The sequence below is a fragment of the Vipera berus genome (genome assembly GCF_964194415.1).
Source record: "Vipera berus genome assembly, chromosome: 1".
NCBI lineage: Eukaryota > Metazoa > Chordata > Lepidosauria > Squamata > Viperidae > Vipera > Vipera berus.
This window is the reverse complement of record NC_138202.1, coordinates 355237653-355256360: the sequence shown is the minus strand read 5'-3', so window position 1 is coordinate 355256360 and position 18708 is coordinate 355237653. Positions and strand designations below refer to the sequence as shown.

Here is an 18708-nt window from a genome sequence, read left to right as displayed (position 1 = left end):
TTTGTCAGGAAAAATACTGAGGAAAACCATTTTAAGGCACGAAATCACACGGATGGAAATAGGATCAGGAGGCTAAATAGATTTTTTGTGGGGGGAGGGTGAGAACTTACGGAAGCGCATGCCAGGATGCCGAAAAACCCGACTTTCTGCACCAAATTCTGGATGGCCCGCTTAGCCCGAGAGGCAAAGTCCTACAGAGAAGGAAGACAACAGGTTAAGGACCTAAAATGGTGGGGAAATTTAAGCAAAAGCAACCCTTAGTAGTGCTGGCATGGAGTAGCAATTCCGCAGGATTATGGCTTCTCATGCTTCATCTCTCCACAGGTAGTCGTGGACCTACAACCGTGACTGCGCCTTAATAGTGACTTAAGACTATTTTTCCCACTTCACGACCCTTGCAGCATCCTGTGATCAAAATCTGAATGCTTGGCAACTGGCTCGTATTTATGACGGTTGCTGCGCCCCGGGGTCACGTGACCACCTCCTGCAACCTTCTGACAAGCAAAGTCAGTGGATGAAGACAGATTCACACTTAACAACCATGTGACTAACTTAACAACTACAGCAACTGAGTTAACAGCTTGGCAAGAAAGGTCGTAAAACGGGACAAAATGCACTTAACTGTCTCGCTTAGCAACTAGATTAATTTTGGCTCAATTGTGGTCATTAAGTCGAGGACTAATTTTGTTAAATAGATTTATAACTCACTGAAATGGGGGGTGGGGCAGGGGAAAAGGGCTCAAGAATTCCCGGCAGCTTTTATAATATATATTTAATACTTCAAAGAATATTATAACAGACCAGTATGAGAAAAAAATGTATCTTACATAACATGAAATAAATCTGTAACCCATACATTATTAATGAATGCAGCATGAACAGGAATTCTTACTCAATCCCAAACTGATTATTTTGAACAACATAATGGGCCCCGCAAATAGCTTAGAAGAACATAAAAGCAAGATTATTTGAAACACAAATCCCAACAATGCAATGGCATGAGAATACAAGAATGGGCTAATAGATGAAGCCCAAAATACATTTTTTAAACATCTGTTGCATCCAGATGTCTTCTTGGTGGTCACCTCAACCTTCTGGACCAGTCTCCTACCTGAGATCCAAGGGATCCCTACCCTTTTAGCCCTCCATTGGGCTGTGAAGACCTGCCCCACCCCTAAACATTGGATTAGGATGGAGGCTTTGCTGGGAGGCTGTTTGGCTGGGCTCCTGGAGGGAAGGCTATGTTTTAACTATGTCTATAGAATAGAATAGAATAGAATAGAATAGAATAGAATAGAATAGAATGGAATGGAATAGAATGGAATGGAATGGAATGGAATGGAATGGAATGGAATGGAGTGGAGTGGAGTGGAGTGGAGTGGAGTGGAATGAAATGGAGTAGAATAGAAATCTTTATTGAGAATAGGATAGGATGGGATGGGATGGGATGGGGTGAGATGGGACAGGACAGAACGGAGTGGAGTGGAATATTCTTTAATGGCCAAGTGTGATTGGACACACAAAAAAATTGTCTCCAAAATGTACTATTCTGCGATGGATTGGCCATTGCTTCTGGGAAATCTCCTTTTACATACATTTTAACTTTGTTTCAATGTTTTAAAAACAATAAATTATTTATTGTTTAAACATTATTTAATGTTTTTTAACTTTTGTATCTTGTATTTTTGATATTTATTGCCCTGTACACCGCCCTGAGTCCTTCGGGAGAAGGGCGGTATAAAAATCAAATAAATCTAAATCTAAATCTAATTTATTTTTAATTTATTTTTTAATTATTGTATCTTGCTGTCTTATAATTTTTAAATTTTCTTGAGCAGTTGCTAAACGGAGGGAGAATTAAAAATACAATACATAAAAGATAGGGTAGTAAAAATTGCTTTTTAATGCAGTAGCTTCGCTACAATAAATGTATACAGACCTGAATCTAATTAAACTGATTATACAGTGATGAAATCCAAAGTTAGTTTTAAATTTTTACTGTGGTAATTTAAAGCTCATTAAAGCAATTATTTTTAAACTGTACTTAGTCACTAAAATAATTTATCTTTCACATGTTTTTAATGAAATATATTTTCTTCTTGTTAGTTGACCAGCTTTTTGCTTCGGAAAAAAGAGGAAAGTTCTTAATTTGGAAGTCACAATTAATTCTGCAGAATCGTTTCCAATACTGGAAAATAGGTTAATTTCATATGCTAGTGAATAACTGATGGATAAATGATTTAGTAAAGAAAAAGAAAGAAAGAAAGAAAGAAAGAAAGAAAGAAAGAAAGAAAGAAAGAGAAAGAAGAAATATTTTTTTAATAACTGTCACATATTTGGTTTAACATTCAATGCTAATGGATGAATAACATCACATAATATAAACATTGAATCTTCTAACAATTAGGAATAGGAAATTAAATCTAATATAGATGCAGACTGAATTTATAAACTGTTAATATTCTTTAGAGCACTGGTATTCAATTTAAACTTTCTGCAAAAACTAATTTCCAGAACAAAATTCATACATGAAATCATTTTTAGTTGGGATTCATTGGTAAATATTTGATTCTACAAATATTCGGTTCTTTAAGGCTTTCTCATCAATTCAAGGAAACTCATATATATTGACTGTAAACTGATGGTAAAAATAGAATTTGACATGCTAACCTCAACTATTTTTTTAAAAAAAATAAAAGGTTTGATCTTTATAATTCTTCATAGGAATAGCATGCAATTGCTATGCTTAAATACACTCATCTGTAAGATGCAGATGTAACTATATTTTAAAAATAGATTTTCAAAATTCTGAACTGCTACCATGTTAAATGCAAAATGTTCCCAAATTCAAAAACTGTACACTGCAAAACAAAAATAAAAACAAGACCAAAGGGATTTTCAACCCAAACTCAATTTCTTTGATTCAAGGAAATTTTATTTACAACTCTCTCAAACAGGGAAAATTAATAATAAACCGTAATACTAATATTATACTATAGCTGCTAGCATTCCACCTAGTTTTAGTGTAGTATGGTGATTTTCGAAAAGTAAAATTATACAAAACTTGCACATTAAATTTACACAACTTTTTTTGGGGGGGTGGGGGTGTCATTTAATGGACTGACTTCTCCAAAACGTTTCCCATGCATTTGAGATATTTTAGCACAAAGCTCTCGCATTTCGGAAAAAGGAACTTTATACCTGATTTGGAGTGATTTAGATATAGATAAATATTTGTTACCTAAAGGTTTATTATGGGTTATGCCTTCCACCCCTAGCAAACTTTGAATCTTTATTTTCAATACTGCTTGATTTAATCAATTTAGATTAAATTACTAATGGTTTCCAGATGGTGTAACACATTATCCCAACTTGCTCTCCAATGGAGGCCAAATAGAAGCCACGGCAAACTCCTAGATAAAGTCAATAGTAAATGTAAGCTGCCACGAAATGTTTTGCTCCAAATTAAATATTGACATGGAGAAATACAGGAAGACAATATGATGCCCTCTAAGGAAAACACTTTGATAAGGAAATTTAGGTATCTTGTAGATAATTGCACAGCTATCATTTCCAAAATTGATGATTGAGACTGGATTAACAACTGCAGGACGTTTTTCCCCCTAAAATTTATAATTGGGGTCTCAATTTTAACATCAGATGTGATGTTTCTAAACTGGAATGTCTTTCTGAAAGAAAGAAAGAAAGAAAGAAAGAAAGAAAGAAAGAAAGAAAGAAAGAAAGAAAGAAAGAAGGAAGGAAGGAAGGAAGGAAGGAAGGAAGGAAGGAAGGAAGGAAGGAAGGAAGGAAGGAAGGAAGGAAGGAAGAAAGAAAGAAAGAAAGAAAGAAAGAAAGAAAGAAGAGACATAGAGGAGGAAAGAAAGGAAGTCAGGGAGGTGGGAATCAGGAAGGAAGGGAGGGAAAAAGAAAGAAAGAAGAGAAAGAAAGGAATAGAGAGAAAGAAAGAATGAAGAAGTAGAGAAAGAGAAATAAAAAAGATAGAAAGGAGGAAAGAGGAAGGCAGGGAGGGAGGGGGAGAGAAAGAAAGAAAGAAAGAAAGAAAGAAAGAAAGAAAGAAAGAAAGAAAGAAAGAAAATAGGCTACTTTATATGCAAGTAAATAACTGATGAACAACTGATTTATTTTATGAAGAAAAGAGAGAGAGAAAATAGGCTAATTTTATATACAAGTAAATAACTAATGAACAACTGATTTATTTTATGAAGAAAGAGAAAGAAAGAAAAAGAAAGAAAGAAAGAAAGAAAGAAAGAAAGAAAGAAAGAAAGAAAATAGGCTACTTTATATGCAAGTAAATAACTGATGAACAACTGATTTATTTTATGAAGAAAAGAGAGAGAAAATAGGCTAATTTTATACACAAGTAAATAACTAATGAACAACTGATTTATTTTATGAAGAAAGAGAAAGAAAGAACGAAAGAATGAATGAAAGAAAGAAAGAAAGAAAGAAAGAAAGAAAGAAAGAAAGAAAGAAAGAAAGAAAGAAGGAAGGAAGGAAGGTTGGAAATTGGTGACTGATGAATGGATTTGGGTTACCTGAAGGGGACTCCTATTTTTAAAAAGTAGAAGAAGAAAAGAGAAGTGAATATTTCATGCCATCAGGGTCTTTCATAAGAGGTTTCCCCATAATGTCCCTATTACAGTGCTAGATCTGAATATTAATATTTTCACTTCCTATTTTGCCAAGACTGTTTCATAAGGCATGTGGGTTATGGTGATAATTTAATTGTAAATGAAAGGCGTTCTTGTTTTGTTGGTAAAAACAGACAAATGAAAAACAAAAGCCAAATGTATTGGGATTTTAAAGCACGCAAAATAAGTGGTTGAAGTCATTTCCAAGCCAGCCTGAATTTCTTTCCTAACTATCCTTGCATGAAAAAGGGCAAATTCTAATAAAAGAGATCTACTTGTCTTTAAAGAAAAATGAGGATGTGAGGAGAGAAAAAGAGAAAGCATTACAAACTTAGGTTTATTTCATTTTAAGGAAAAAAAAATACTAGGTATATTATTCAATATTATGGACTTTATTTATTTAAGATGGAGATAAGGGTTTGGGTATCACATAATAGTGATACCCAAACATCACAGAATGAATTCAAAAACACAGGCACATAGCTTTTTTTTTATTTTGGAAATCCTAATATGCCAAAATAATTAGTCAAAATTTAAAAAAAAATACAAGTTTTAGAAATATATATATCTCGATAAATATATTAGTTATAATTTATACTTCTGTCTTTGTTACCTTTATTATCTTTTAACAATATTTTTAAAGGAGTTAACCAGAAACATTTTTTTTTGAGCTAATTTCTAGCAAGGTGATTTACTTCATGCTAAGAGAGGTTAATATCAAAAAAGATACTCTTTTATAGCACCCCTTAATTGTCTGAAAAACAGAAACTGCTAGCATGATTAAAATCTAGACGGCGGATTCTAACATTCGCAAAGCAGATAATATCTAGTAAATAAATAAGCTTTTTTATGAATAAACAATTTCAATATCTTGTTTCCAGTTTTTTTTTTAAGTTTCAAGTTCACTTTTCTTACTATTTTTTTTTTTAAAAAAAAACCTAACTGCTGCCTAGTTCTGATTTTATCTTCTTTGAAATTAGCATTTCAAAAAATAAAACAAGATACCTCTTCTGGACGTTTTTTGTTTTTTTTTAAAGGCAAAGTTTCAATTCTCAGATGCCATAGGACAAATTTTAGAACTTTTTAAATTTCATTCAAAGAAACACTCAGGGGAAAAAGCTTTTTCATGCTCTTTACATTTGGACCAAAATTAAGCAAGTCATCTTGAAGAGAGAAAGAAATATATATATATGTACATGAATATTTCAAAATTACTTACGGACAAAAAATATTTTCCCCCCAATTAATGATTATAGATTTTCTTCTGTCTTCCTGGTTATCGTGAATCATTTTCTTTATTGTAAGAATATTACTATTTTTGCTCAAGTCTGTTCCTATCGAAAGCATGACTCTTGTGGGACTTAGGAAAGATTTCCTGCTTCTAATGCTAGAGCAACCGGGAATTTTTAAATGATTAGTTATTACTTCAGTGGATTAATCATCAGATTTTTTTTTAAAAAAAAAACACAGGACTGGGAATAGTGGTGAAAACTGAAAAGGTTGTTGAAATGATCGGCAATTCACAAAGCTCACATTTTACAATCCTTAAGAGTGGTATTCTCTATTAGTTTAATGGTCTAATAAATTAAAACTGCTCACTATTCAAATTTTAAATTTTAAAACGCGGGAAGCTCGTTATATTTTAAATTAGTTTGCACAAGGTAATTTCTAATGCATTTGGTTTTCTATCTGAAGGGAAGGAATCCTAGAAAGGAGATTAAGGATGAATTTGGCTGCTAGAAATTTCCTAAGTGAAGATTTTTCCGGATAAATATGAGCTTCAAATAAACAACAGCCTTTTGGGGGTGTGGACCTGGCATTGTTGTACTTGCAACTGTCTTGTCACAGGTATTAAGTCATAATGTATTACAGGTGGTCAACTTACAACAGTCTATTTCGTGACCATTCAAAATTACAATGGCACTGAAAAAAGTGACTTATAACTGTTTTTCACACTTACGACCTTTGCAGCATCCGCGTGGTCACGTGATCAAAACTCAGATGCGCAGCAACTGGTTCATATTTATGACCATTGCTGTGTCCCAAGGTCATGGAATCACTTTTTGTGACCTTCTGACAAGCAAAGTCAGTGGGGAAGCCAGATTCAGCTACTATCTGATCAACTGCAGTGATTCACTTAATAACTGAGGCAAGAAAAGTCATAAAATGGGGCAAAATTCACTTAACAGATGTCTCAATTAACAACACAGGGTCTCTTGCCTGGACAGGAAGTTGGACTAGAGTACCTCCGAGGCCCCTTCCAACTCGTTATTTTGTATTCTGTATAACAGAGCCACCATAGCACGTAAGAGATGAAGAACACTTGAGTTCCTCAAAGTTTATGCCTCAAGAGTAGCCTTCTCAATCTCGACATCAGGAGTTTTTATGGGTTTGGGTGGCTTCACAAATTTGACAAAATACATATGGGAACTCAAATAAAATTTATATGAGTCAGTGAAGTTCGCATGCATCAAATCCTATGTAAGAAGAATATCGGAGGAGGGGAAGACATGGACGAAGTATATTTGTTAAGAAAGGAATCTTTTGGAGAAGAGCTTTTACTTTAAAGAAAGCTAAAATACCACGTTTCCCCAAAAGTAAGACCGGGTCGTATATTAATTTTTGCTCCAAAAGACACATTAGGGCTTATTTTCAGGTGATGCCTTTATTATATTATAATTCAATTCATCCATCGTGTGTTGCAACGGACGTACTAAATGCTTCCGTCTGGCTGACGATTATTATTATTTTTGGAGTAGGGCAATACTACAATCATCCTGAAAAATCACACTAGGATTTATTTTCTGGTTGGGTCTTATTTGGGGGGAAAATACAATACGGTCGTTTGGTTTGGACATGAAGGTGTCTTCCAACCAGATTGGAAATCAATGAAAGAACACAATGGGGGGAAAAAATAATCCCTGTATCTAGCTCTTTTACTTCTACTTCCACATGCTTCTTTTTGGATTCTTGTCACTGCCTCCTAGAGCTTAGGGAAAAAAAATCTAATTTTCCATTTTTGCTGTTCTTTCTCTGTAATAACACCCCCACGTGAAACAACTCTGCTCATTTTTGCAACTCATTTTTCCACAACCTGCCATTTTCTCTTTCTATTCACGATTCTTGGGACCCCGTTTTTTTTTATTTGTTAGACTAGAAATAAAGTGTTGGTTTTTTTAAGTACAGTTAACATTTGAACTTTTTAAACCTGTTTTCAAAAATTTGAGAACCAGCTACCAACGTCATCAGTCTCCCCAAATCTGCAATATGGTGATTTTTACCTCATGTTATAAAGCAGGGGTCCTCAACCTTGGCAACTTTAAGACTTGTGGACTTCAACTCCCAGAATTCCTCAGCCAGCAAAGCTTTGCTGGCTGAGGAATTCTGGGAGCTGAAGTCCACAAGTCTTAAAAGTTGCCAAGGTTGAGGAACCCCGTTCTAAAGAATCCATGTATTTCCTCAAACCGCTCCCGCTACAAAGAAGAAGCCATTGCAAAGGAAAATCTGGTCCTATACAGGTAGTCCTCAATTTACAACCGTCTGAAGTTACAAAAAAAAAAAGCAATTTATGACCGTTTTTCACACTTACAACTGTTACATCATCCCCAGGGTCACGCGATCCAAATTCAGACGCCTGGCAACTGACTCGTATTTATGACTGTATTAAATACATATATTTCAAATTAAACCAATCTCTTTCAAGGAAATTTCGACAATTTTGGACAAATGGGAATGGATGAAAATACCTGCTTTTATTTATTTATTATTTATTTATTAATTTAATTTATATACCGCCCTTCTCTCAAGAGACTCAGGGCGGTGAACAGGGCAATACATAAAAATTAGATACAAAAATTAAAATTAAAATTATTAAAACATGATTAAACAATGCCCATAAATAATACAAATTTAAAATTGAAGTCATTAATAAAAATCCCACCCCGTCCCATCAGGCCAGGCCCGCTTGTTTAAAGAGATGGGTTTTAAGGTCGCGCCGGAAGGAACGGAGATCGGGCGCCATCCGGAGCTCAACCGGAAGATGGTTCCATAAATCCGGTGCACCCACAGAGAACGCTCTCCCCCTGGGGGCCACCAGTCGGCATTCTTTGACCGGTGGCACCCTGAGGAGGCCCTCTCTGTGGGAGCGTACTGGGCGGAGGGAAGTTGACGCCGGCTGCAGGTGCTCCCCAAGGTATTCTGGACCCATGCCATGGAGGGCTTTGTAGGTCATTACCAACACCTTGAACCTCACCCGGAAGACAACTGGCAACCAATGCAGCTCGCGGAGCAAAGGTGTAACACGGGAGTATCGGGAAACTCCCAATACAACTCTCGCGGCTGCATTCTGTACCAGTTGGAGCCTCCGAGTGGTCTTCAAGGGTAGCCCCATGTAGAGAGCGTTGCAGTAATCAAGACGAGAGGTCACGAGCGCATGAGTGACCGTGCGCAAGGCATCCCGGTCTAGATAGGGCCGCAACTGGCGCACCAGGCGAACCTGGGCGAACGCCCCCCTAGTCACAGCTACAATATGATCTTCTAAGGAGAGTTGTGAGTCTAGGAGGACTCCCAAGTTGCGAGCCCTATCTACAGGAGGTAATGACTCACCCCCCATAATGAGGGGTGGGATATTCTGAATATCCCGAGATGCCGGTACGCACAGCCACTCCGTCTTGTCAGGGTTGCCTTAAACCAGGCACTCCCCTTTTATTTGGCTACTTTCCCCAGCAATCTGGTCTCTACACCAGACCTTTTCTCTATGAATTATATCTTGATTGTTCCACCTTGAGATTTCAACCCTGGTTCTTCTGTCAAGCTGGGCACGGCCCCGGCTTGTCTGAAAGACAACATTGCTCTATTGTGACTAATATCCCCTGGTAATCTGCAGCTGCACGATTTGTGGAGTGCCAAAGGAGAGTGTTTTGTGGCTCATGCAGATCCAGCAAGGCAAGGGCAAAAAAAAAGCGAGTCTACATCTCCTTATGCTTTATTATTATTAGATTTTTTTAATCCCACTTTTATTATTTTTTATAAATAACCCAAGGCAGCGAACATACTTAATGATGCTTCCTCCTCTTATTTTCCCCACAACAACAACAACCCTGTGAGGTGGGCTGGGCTGAGAGAGAGGGACTGGTCCAAAGATCCTGTCAGCTTTTATGGCTAAGGTGGGACTAGAACTCACCGTCTCCTAGTAATTGGCCCCAAAGTCACCCAGCTGGCTTTCATGCCTGAGGCGGGACTAGAACTCACTGTCTCCTAGTAATTGGCCCCAAAGTCACCCAGCTGGCTTTCATGCCTGAGGCGGGACTAGAACTCACTGTCTCCTAGTAATTGGCCCAAAGTCACGCAGCTGGCTTTCGTGTCTAAGGCGGAACTAGAACTCACTGTCTCCAGTAATTGGCCCCAAAGTCACCCAGCTGGCTTTCATGCCTAAGGCGGAATTAGAACTCACCGTCTCCTAGTAATTGGCCCCAAAGTCACCCAGCTGGCTTTCGTGCCTAAGGAGGGACTAGAACTCACCGTCTCTTAGTAATTGGCCCCAAAGTCACCCAGCTGGCTTTTGTGCCTAAGGAGGGATTAGAACTCACCATCTCCTAGTAATTGGCCCCAAAGTCACCCAGCTGGCTTTTGTGCCTAAGGAGGGATTAGAACTCACCATTTCCTAGTAATTGGCCCCAAAGTCACCCAGCTGGCTTTTGTGCCTAAGGCGGGAGTAGAACTCACCATCTCCTAGTAATTGGCCCCAAAGTCACCCAGTTGGCTTTTGTGCCTAAGGCGGGACTAGAACTCACCGTCTCCTAGTAATTGGTCCCAAAGTCACCCAACTGGGTTTCGAGCCTAAGTCACTGTCTCCTGGTTTCTAGCCTGGTGCCTTAATCATTAGACCAAACTGGCTCTTCCATGGACCTCAACTCTACAAAGTTACTCCACTGTAAATTGGGTGGTCAATACATTTTACAAATACAGGTAGTCCTCGACTTACAACCACAATTGAGCCCAACATTTCTGTTGTTGTGTGAGAAATTTGTTAACTGAGTTTTGCCCCATTTTATGACCTTTCATGCCTCGGTTGTTAAGTGTGTCCTTGCAGTTGTTAAGAGGGTAACCCAGTTGTTAAGTGAATTTGGCTTCCCCATTGACTTTGCTTCTCAGAAGGTCGCAAAAGGGATCACATGACCCCGGGACACTGCAGCCGGCGAAGCATTCAAATTTGGATTACATGGCCATGGGGATGTTGCAATGGTCGCAAGTGTGACAAACAGTCATAAGTCACTTTTCTCAGTGTCATTGTAACTTCGAACTGTCACTAAATGAACTGTTGTAAGTCAAGGAAGAAAGAAAGAAAGAAAGAAAGAAAGAAAGAAAGAAAGAAAGAAAGAAAGAAAGAAAGAAAGAAAGAAAGAAAGAAAGAAAGAAAGAAAGAAGAAAGAAAGAAAGAAAGAAAGAAAGAAAGAAAGAAAGAAAGAAAGAAAGAAAGAAAGGGAGAAAGAGAGAGAGAGAAAGGAAGGAAGGAAGGAAGGAAGGAAGGAAGGAAGGAAGGATATTGCAGGATTCTCTTTTTTAGCAATGCTGGACCAAAAACAAGTCCCATTGATTTCAGCAGGCTTTACTCTCAGGTCACTGTGTGAATGTGAAAATCGATGGCAACTTATTTTGAGCCAAAAAACTTGGGAAAAGCCCTTCCACTTCTGATCTGGATAAAAAAAACGTACCTCTCAAATGAAGGCCAAATGTCCAAAGCCTTAATCATGGAGAGGGGAGGAAAAAGGCCCCAAAGAAATTAAAATTTATACCCTTTTTTAACAGGGGCGTATATGTCACTCAGCCAAGAGTTTCACTTCCTGCTTTGTAGATCTGCCTAACAAAAGTAACACAATACCTGTAGTTTGCCTTGCCTTTTCTTTTACACCGGGCCAACAGGTGTGTGAGTGTTTTAAAGGGAACATTATGTATTTGGCCGATGGCCTGAGCAGTCTAAGGATGGGGAGGGGAAGAGGAAGAACACAGGGCTTACACATCCATTACTCAGCAGTTCTACCACCAACCGTCTCGCCTGTTAACTCATGGCTCGCAGGTTGGCTGGGAAAAAAGTCAGTGAAAAAGACAGATGCTCGGCTGACAACGTGACTCACACGCGCGAGCGCACGCACGCACACTCATCACACATGCTGGGATCACTTACCAGCAGGATTTCAAAGGAAGAGAGCGAGGAACTTGGCCTGGGAATTTAAAGACTGAGCCAGTAGGAAGAACAAAACTGGGCGCTTTTATAATTGCAGAAATAAATTAACACATCTGCAGGCTTTCAGGGCTGCAACATTTGGAATGGCTGAAAGAGAAGGACGGATAGCCTGTGTTTCCCCCCCTCTTCTCACTTAGGCAATTTGCACTTCTTGAATTTGTACTGGTGGACCTCACATGCAGACCGTAATGTGAATTTTTCAGCACTTGGGAATGAGAAAGAAAGAAAGAAAGAAAGAAAGAAAGAAAGAAAGAAAGAAAGAAAGAAAGAAAGAAAGAAGGAAGGAAGGAAGGAAGGAAGGAAGGAAGGAAGGAAGGAAGGAAGGAAGGAAGGAAAGAAAGAAAGAAAGAAAGAAAGAAAGAAAGAAAGAAAGAAAGAAAGAAAGAAAGAAAGAAAGAAAGAAAGAAAGAAAGAAAGATGGGTGGGAAGGAAGGAGGGAACGTCTCCACAAAACGAATGTCAGGAGGGCACACGATGGTCACTGGCAATTGGTTTGACAGCCTTCTGTTCTAACTGCCCTGCAGAACAGAATCATGGGAATTTTATTTAGAATAGAAAATAGAATAACAGAGTTGGAAGGGGACCTTGGAGGTCTTCTAGTCCAACCCCCGCTCAGGCAAGGAAACCTATATCATTTCAGACAAACGGTTGTCCAATCTCTTCTTAAAACTTCCAGGGTTGGAGCACACAAAACGTCCACTGGTTAATTGTTAATTGTTCTGTCAGGATATTTCTCCTTATTTCTAGGTTGCTTCTCTCCTTGATCAGTTTCCATCCGTTGCTTCTTGTCCTGACTTCAGGCGCTCTGGAGGATAGCTTGACTGCCTCTTCTTTGGGGGCAACCTCTGAGATACTGGAAGACTGCTATCATGCCCCCCCCTCATCCTTCTCTTTATTAAAGTAGACATACCCAATTCCAGCAACCGTTCCTTATATGTTTTAGCCTCCAGTCCATTTATTGCTTAGTTTGATTTATGTAGCTGCCCATCTCATCTGCGTGAATCTGGCTGGTTTACAATAAAAAAATACCTACTACAAAACCAGTAACACAGGTAGTCCTCAACTTACAACCATTCATTTAAAAATTGAAAGTTACAACGGCACTGAAAAAACTGACTTATGACCCATTGTTATGACCGCTGCAGCATCCCCGTGGTCACGTGATCAATTTTTATTTATTTTAATTCCATTTATATCCCGCCCTTCTCCGAAGACTCAGGGCGGCTTACAAGCTTAGCAGTAGCCTTCATTCTATGTATATGCCTGCTTATTAGGGCTTTCACACACCCCAAGCGGCATTATTACAAAGTCAGCTTAATTGCCCCCAACAATCTGGGTCCTCATTTTACCTACCTCGGAAGGATGGAAGGCTGAGTCAACCTTGAGCCTGGTGGGATGCGAACCTGCACTAATTGCAGGCAGCTGGTGTTACTTAAGGAGGCATTAGCCCACTGCTCCACCAAGGCTGTTGTTAAATTTGGATGCTTTGGTAACTGGGGTGCCTTTATGACGGTTACACAGTATCCCAGGATTATGTGATCACATTTGACGGCCTTCTGACAAGCAAAAGTCAATGGGGGACTTCTTAAACCATCCTGTTACTGACTTAACAATTGCTGTGATTCCCTTAACATCCGCGGCGAAGAAAGGTCGTACAACGGGGCAAAACTCAACTCAACGCCTGTTCTTGACTAGCAACGGAAATTTGGGGCTCAATTGTGCTCGTAAGTCAAGGACTACCCGTACGACTTAAAACCACATTGAAGAGTAAAAAAAAAAACAAAAAAACAATACAAACTCAATTTTATAAAATCTACAACTAAGAGCAGGGGTCTTCAAACTTGGCCCTTTTATGACTTGTGGACTTCAGCTCCCAGAATTCCTCAGCCAGCAAAGCTGGCTGAGGAATTCTGGGAGTTGAAGTCCACAAGTCATAAAAGGGCCAAGTTTGAAGACCCCTGACTAAGAGGGTTTTTTTTAAAAAAAAAAGAATAAAAAAAGAATAACTTCTGTTCAACAAGACTGCCGTAAATTTTGTTCTGTTCTGCTCCAGCTACAATACTCGTTAGAAAAAAAAACTCCCCGGGGATTTTTTGAGAACAAGAGGCCTTCCTTTTACATTCTCTTTCCTCTTCCCTTCTCCTTTTATGCTCTGCCCTTAACAGGCTTATACTTGTAAGTGCATGAGGGTTTTTAGTTAGTTATTGATCTGATGGGGGGGATGCTTTTGACTGATAAGGACAAGATAAAGCACTTCAAATAAAGAACTTTCCCTGATAAATCTTGAAAAGATGGCCTGAGACACACAGAAGCTGCAACTCTGGAGAATGAGATTCCAGCGGCTGCCCAAGTAGGCCAGAGAATTATGCCGGCTTAACTTGAAATCAAATTATCTTTATGACGGGAGTTTGGACCAGCGGATGGATGGCTTAACTTCAATTATTGCCTCCATTATTACCTTGTTCAGTTTTTTTACTCCACTGTTTTGGCTGAAGCTGAACTGAACTTATGTACGGGTAACCCTCAACTTACAGCCATTCATCTCTTATGCACAAAAGTGGAAGGGTGCCCCGACTCCTATCGTAGACGGATGGCTACAAAAGCTGATGAAATTAGCAGAGATGGCCAAATTGACTGTGCTAATTAAAAAGAAAAAGAAAAAAAAGAAAGAACATTAAGTACTTTTGTTTCTACTTGGAAACCTCTTCTGGACTTTGTGCTCGAGGTGGGAAAAAAATGATACTTATGATTTTGGGTTTTACTAATTAAACAATGATCTAGATCAGGGGTGTCAAACTCAATTTCATTGAGGGCCGCATCAGCATTGCGGTTGCCCTCAGGGGGCCGGGTGGGTATGGCCAGGGTGGGCGTGGCCTACTGGGTAGGCGTGGCTAGAGTACGTATGGCCTACTGGGTGGGTGTGGCCAGCTCTACATCGTTCGCATCAAGGGTGCCTATGGGGGCCTGGGCAGGAGTGGGACAGATCTGAGGGTCTCTGGCAGGAGGAGGGTCTCTGGGCCAGAGCCAAGGCAGTGGGGGCCGTTCCCTCACTGTTTCCAGGATGTCTTCACAGGCCACATGAAACCACTTCGCAGGCCGAATCCGGCCCCTGGGCCTTGTGTTTGACATATCTGATCTAGATCCCATGCATGTGCAGATAAAGTTTCACTTACTCACCTACTGCTTGTGCAGCCCGGTTCACAACAGGCTGCAGACCAGTACTGGTCCATGGCCCAGAGGTTGGGGACCCCTGTCTTAAAGACTGATTTGCCGATGCAGAAATTTGCCATGGTGGCAAACCTATGGCATGCGTGCCACAGGTGGCACGCAGAGCCCTCTCTGTGGGCATGTGCGCCATCACCCCAGTCCTAGGCTTTTAGAATAGAATATAGAATAACAGAGTTGGAAGGGACCTTGGAGGTCATCTAGTCCAACCCCCTGCTCCGGCAGGAAACCCTATACCATTTCAGACAAATGGCTGTCCTTTCTCTTCTTAAAAACTTCCAGTGTTGGAGCATTGACCACTTCTGGAGGCAGGTGGTTCCACTGGTTAATTGTTCTAACTGTCAGGAAATTTCTCCTAAGTTCCAGATTGGACTTCTCTTTGATAAATTCCTCAGTTTCTCCTCAGTTCTAGGTTGCTTCTCTCCTTGATTAGTTTCCATCCGTTGCTTCTCGTCCTGCCTTCAGGCGCTTTGGAGAACAGCTTGACTCGCTTTTCTTCGTGGTAGCCCGAGATGTTGGAACCCTGCCATCATATCACCCCTGGTCTTTCCCCCCCCCCCATTAATCTAGAAGACAAAGTCAGGCAAGCTGATCTCCTCTCTTGGCCCGATGGGTGAAAGGGTTAAGACAGATCCACCCAAGCCTGTTTTAGCAAAAATAAAAAGAATGCCCTCAGGAGTCTGGAATGTACAACATGCAGACAGTTCATCTGGTGGCCACCCATTGAGAGTGAACAATAAAGAAAAGAAGGAAAACGAAGGAACAGTGTGAAGGGAGGGATGATGGGGAAAATTCAAGCCTTGGGTCCAAATCAGGGAAGGGAAGGGAAGGGGAGCAGCCCAGAAGGACACTTCCTGTTCCTCCGACATGGTCCCTCCTTCCCCATCGTCTTTCCAAACGCCGCCTTGGTGATGCCAGCTTGCAAACTATTTTAAGAAAAGCCACCGCAGGCCAGCAAGGAATAAGCAACAAAGTCATCCTGTCTGGCGATGGGGAGAGGCTCTGAAGCATTTGCCTCTGTGTGTGTGTGTGTGTGTGTGTGTGTGTGTGTGTGTGTGTGTGTGTAGAAAGATTTCAGAAGCCAACTGGAGTAGCTTTTTAGACTGAGTGAGAATCAGAAGCTTTGGCTGTGGGAAGGATTACATACAGCCCAAGAACATCCAGCATGTGATTCTGAACTAATCAGGATCCCAACGAAGCACGTAACTCGTTCCAGGTGCCCAGCACGCTTGCCGTAGCTGGGTTGTGCAACGGCACAGCCACCCACGTGCCGGCACAGACACATCCAGACGGTGAACACTGCTGGATCATCCTCCTGGCTGGCGAGCGTGGCCTCCCAAATGGATCTCAGCCGGGAGTCACTCAATAAAATAGAGCAACCCACTGAAAAATGGCTTGGCAGAACGGGACTCAAACTCTGATGCTTGCTTCAATCGTGGCTTACTGAAAGAGCCTCCATTGGCTAGGGAACACCTAACATGCAATGCTAAAAGTGGGATGTCAACCCCACCAGAGACAAGAAATTGGCTGAATGGCTGTTTTCATTTCCTTTCATTTCATTTTCGCCGGCATGCCCCTTCTTGTTGCAAATTTCTCCCAGGGCTTCTGGTTCCCAATGTTCTTCCATTATTAAAGGAAGAAGATAAATTCATGCCTTTTTAATCATTCCAGTTCAGTTGGAGGAACCTACCAGCTAAGTTAGCACATAAAAGTCATAGCACAAGAGGCTAAAAACCTAACCAACAATTACAGAACAATCGCCCCAAAGCCTAGTAGGAAATTTGCCAATCTTCTCAAAATTACTTGTCTTTTCTTTTATTATGATGATTATTTGCTGTCCTTAAAGCCTGCCTCTGGTGATGAATCCAGTTAAAGAATTTTATTGCTACTGCATTTTTTTTTATCCCAATGCTATTTAGAATACCCTTTATCCTTTAAATAGTATTTAAGGACTCCTTTTGTTATTTTATGAGAGTTTACAGTGGGTTTACTGCCTCGATTGTTCCAGGTAGAAAGGCGGCAGCGGCGGCAGGGGGGGGGGAGGATTCATATAAATAAATGAATAAATACAATCAATTTGCCCAGAAACATAGCATTGCTTCCGCCAAGTCCATCAGCTGGGAGCTCCGCCTGCTAAACCGTTCCATTTTTCCAACCGTTCACCTATCACCCTTGAAGATTTTAAAAGTAAAAGTAGGTAGGGTGTGGCCAATGGACTTTGTGTTCTTTGTTGGGGTGACCCACAAAGACGGAAGCAAAGCTCCGTTCCAAAGGGGGGGTGGGGGGAGGAGAAAGCAAGTTTCCACAAATGCACAAGTCTGAAAACCTTTCCAAGAGTTTCTTCTCTGGCGTCCTCTTAACTTCAGAGTTCGTCATTTTAAATGACATTTAACCCATTACAAATACTGCCCATCCATTTCTCCTTGACAGGAAGTGATTCCTAGGAACGCATGATGTAATTATTAACCCAAAGAGACAGAAGCTGAAGTTGAATGTGAGAAACACACACACACACACACACACACACACACAGAGTCCCCCCTCCCCAACCCCAGTCCACGTTGACAAATTCTTTTGACAAGTCCTGTGGTTACAGGGAAGCTGGTTTCATACTGAGTCATCTCTGTTCAAACAGTTTACTGGAAATGGAGGGGAGGGGGAATTTTCAAAGAAACCATGTGACGGCCAGACTAACCACAATCAGCAAAATGTTCACAGGAGAAAGAGAGGGGGGGGAGAAAGAAGAGAAAAAAGGGAGAGGGAAGAGAAGAAGGAAGGAAGGAAGGAAGGAAGGAAGGAAGGAAGGAAGGAAGGAAGGAAGGAAGGAAGGAAGGAAGGAGCAAAAAAGTGTGTGTGAGAGAGAGAACGAGAACTAGTGGGGAGAAAGAAGGGAGAGAGAAGAGAAGAAGGAAGGAAGGAAAGAAAGAGGAGAGGGAAGAGAGGAAGAAGAGAGAGAGAGAGGAAAAAGGAAAGAAAGAAACAAGAAAGAAAGAAGAGAGAGAGAGAGAAAGAAAGAATGGGAAGTGAGGAAGAAGTGAAAGTTGGAGAGATAGAGAAGAAAGAAAAAAGGGAGGGAGGGAGGGAGGGATGAGGAAGGAAGGAACGAAAGAAAGAGGGAAGAGAGGAAGAAGCGAAAAAGTGTGAAAGAGAGAGAGAGGAAAAAGGAAAGAAAGAAACAAGAAAGAAAGAAGAGAGAGAGAGAAAGAATGGGAAGTGAGGAAGAAGTGAAAGTTGGAGAGATAGAGAAGAAAGAAAAAAGGGAGGGAGGGAGGGAGGGAGGGAGGAAAGAAGGAAGGAAGGAAGGAAGGAAGGAAGGAAGGAAGGAAAGAAGGAAGGAAGGAAGGAAGGAAGGAAAGAAGGAAGGATGGAAAGAAGGAAGGAAAGAAGGAAGGAAGGAAGGAAGGAAGGAAAGAAGGAAGGAAAGAAGGAAGGAAGGAAGGAAGGACGGAAGGAAGGAAGGAAAGAAGGAAGGAAGGAAGGAAAGAAGGAAGGAAGGAAGGACGGAAGGAAGGAAGGAAGGAAGGAAGGAAAGAAGGAAGGAAGGAAGGAAGGAAGGAAGGAAGGAAGGAAGGAAGGAAGGAAGGAAGG

At 40.5% G+C, this 18708-nt stretch overlaps 1 protein-coding gene across 2 annotated transcripts in view; it reads right to left on the bottom strand.

Annotated features, from left to right (window-relative positions):
- Positions 1 to 18708, bottom strand: part of VMP1 (vacuole membrane protein 1) — a 150556-nt gene that overhangs the window by 44100 nt on the left and 87748 nt on the right. For both annotated transcript variants that reach the window (XM_081346612.1, XM_081346613.1), the window contains one exon: positions 111 to 191. In XM_081346612.1, coding sequence (XP_081202738.1) covers positions 111 to 191 — 81 coding nt within the window. The remainder of the gene's footprint in view (positions 1 to 110; positions 192 to 18708) is intronic.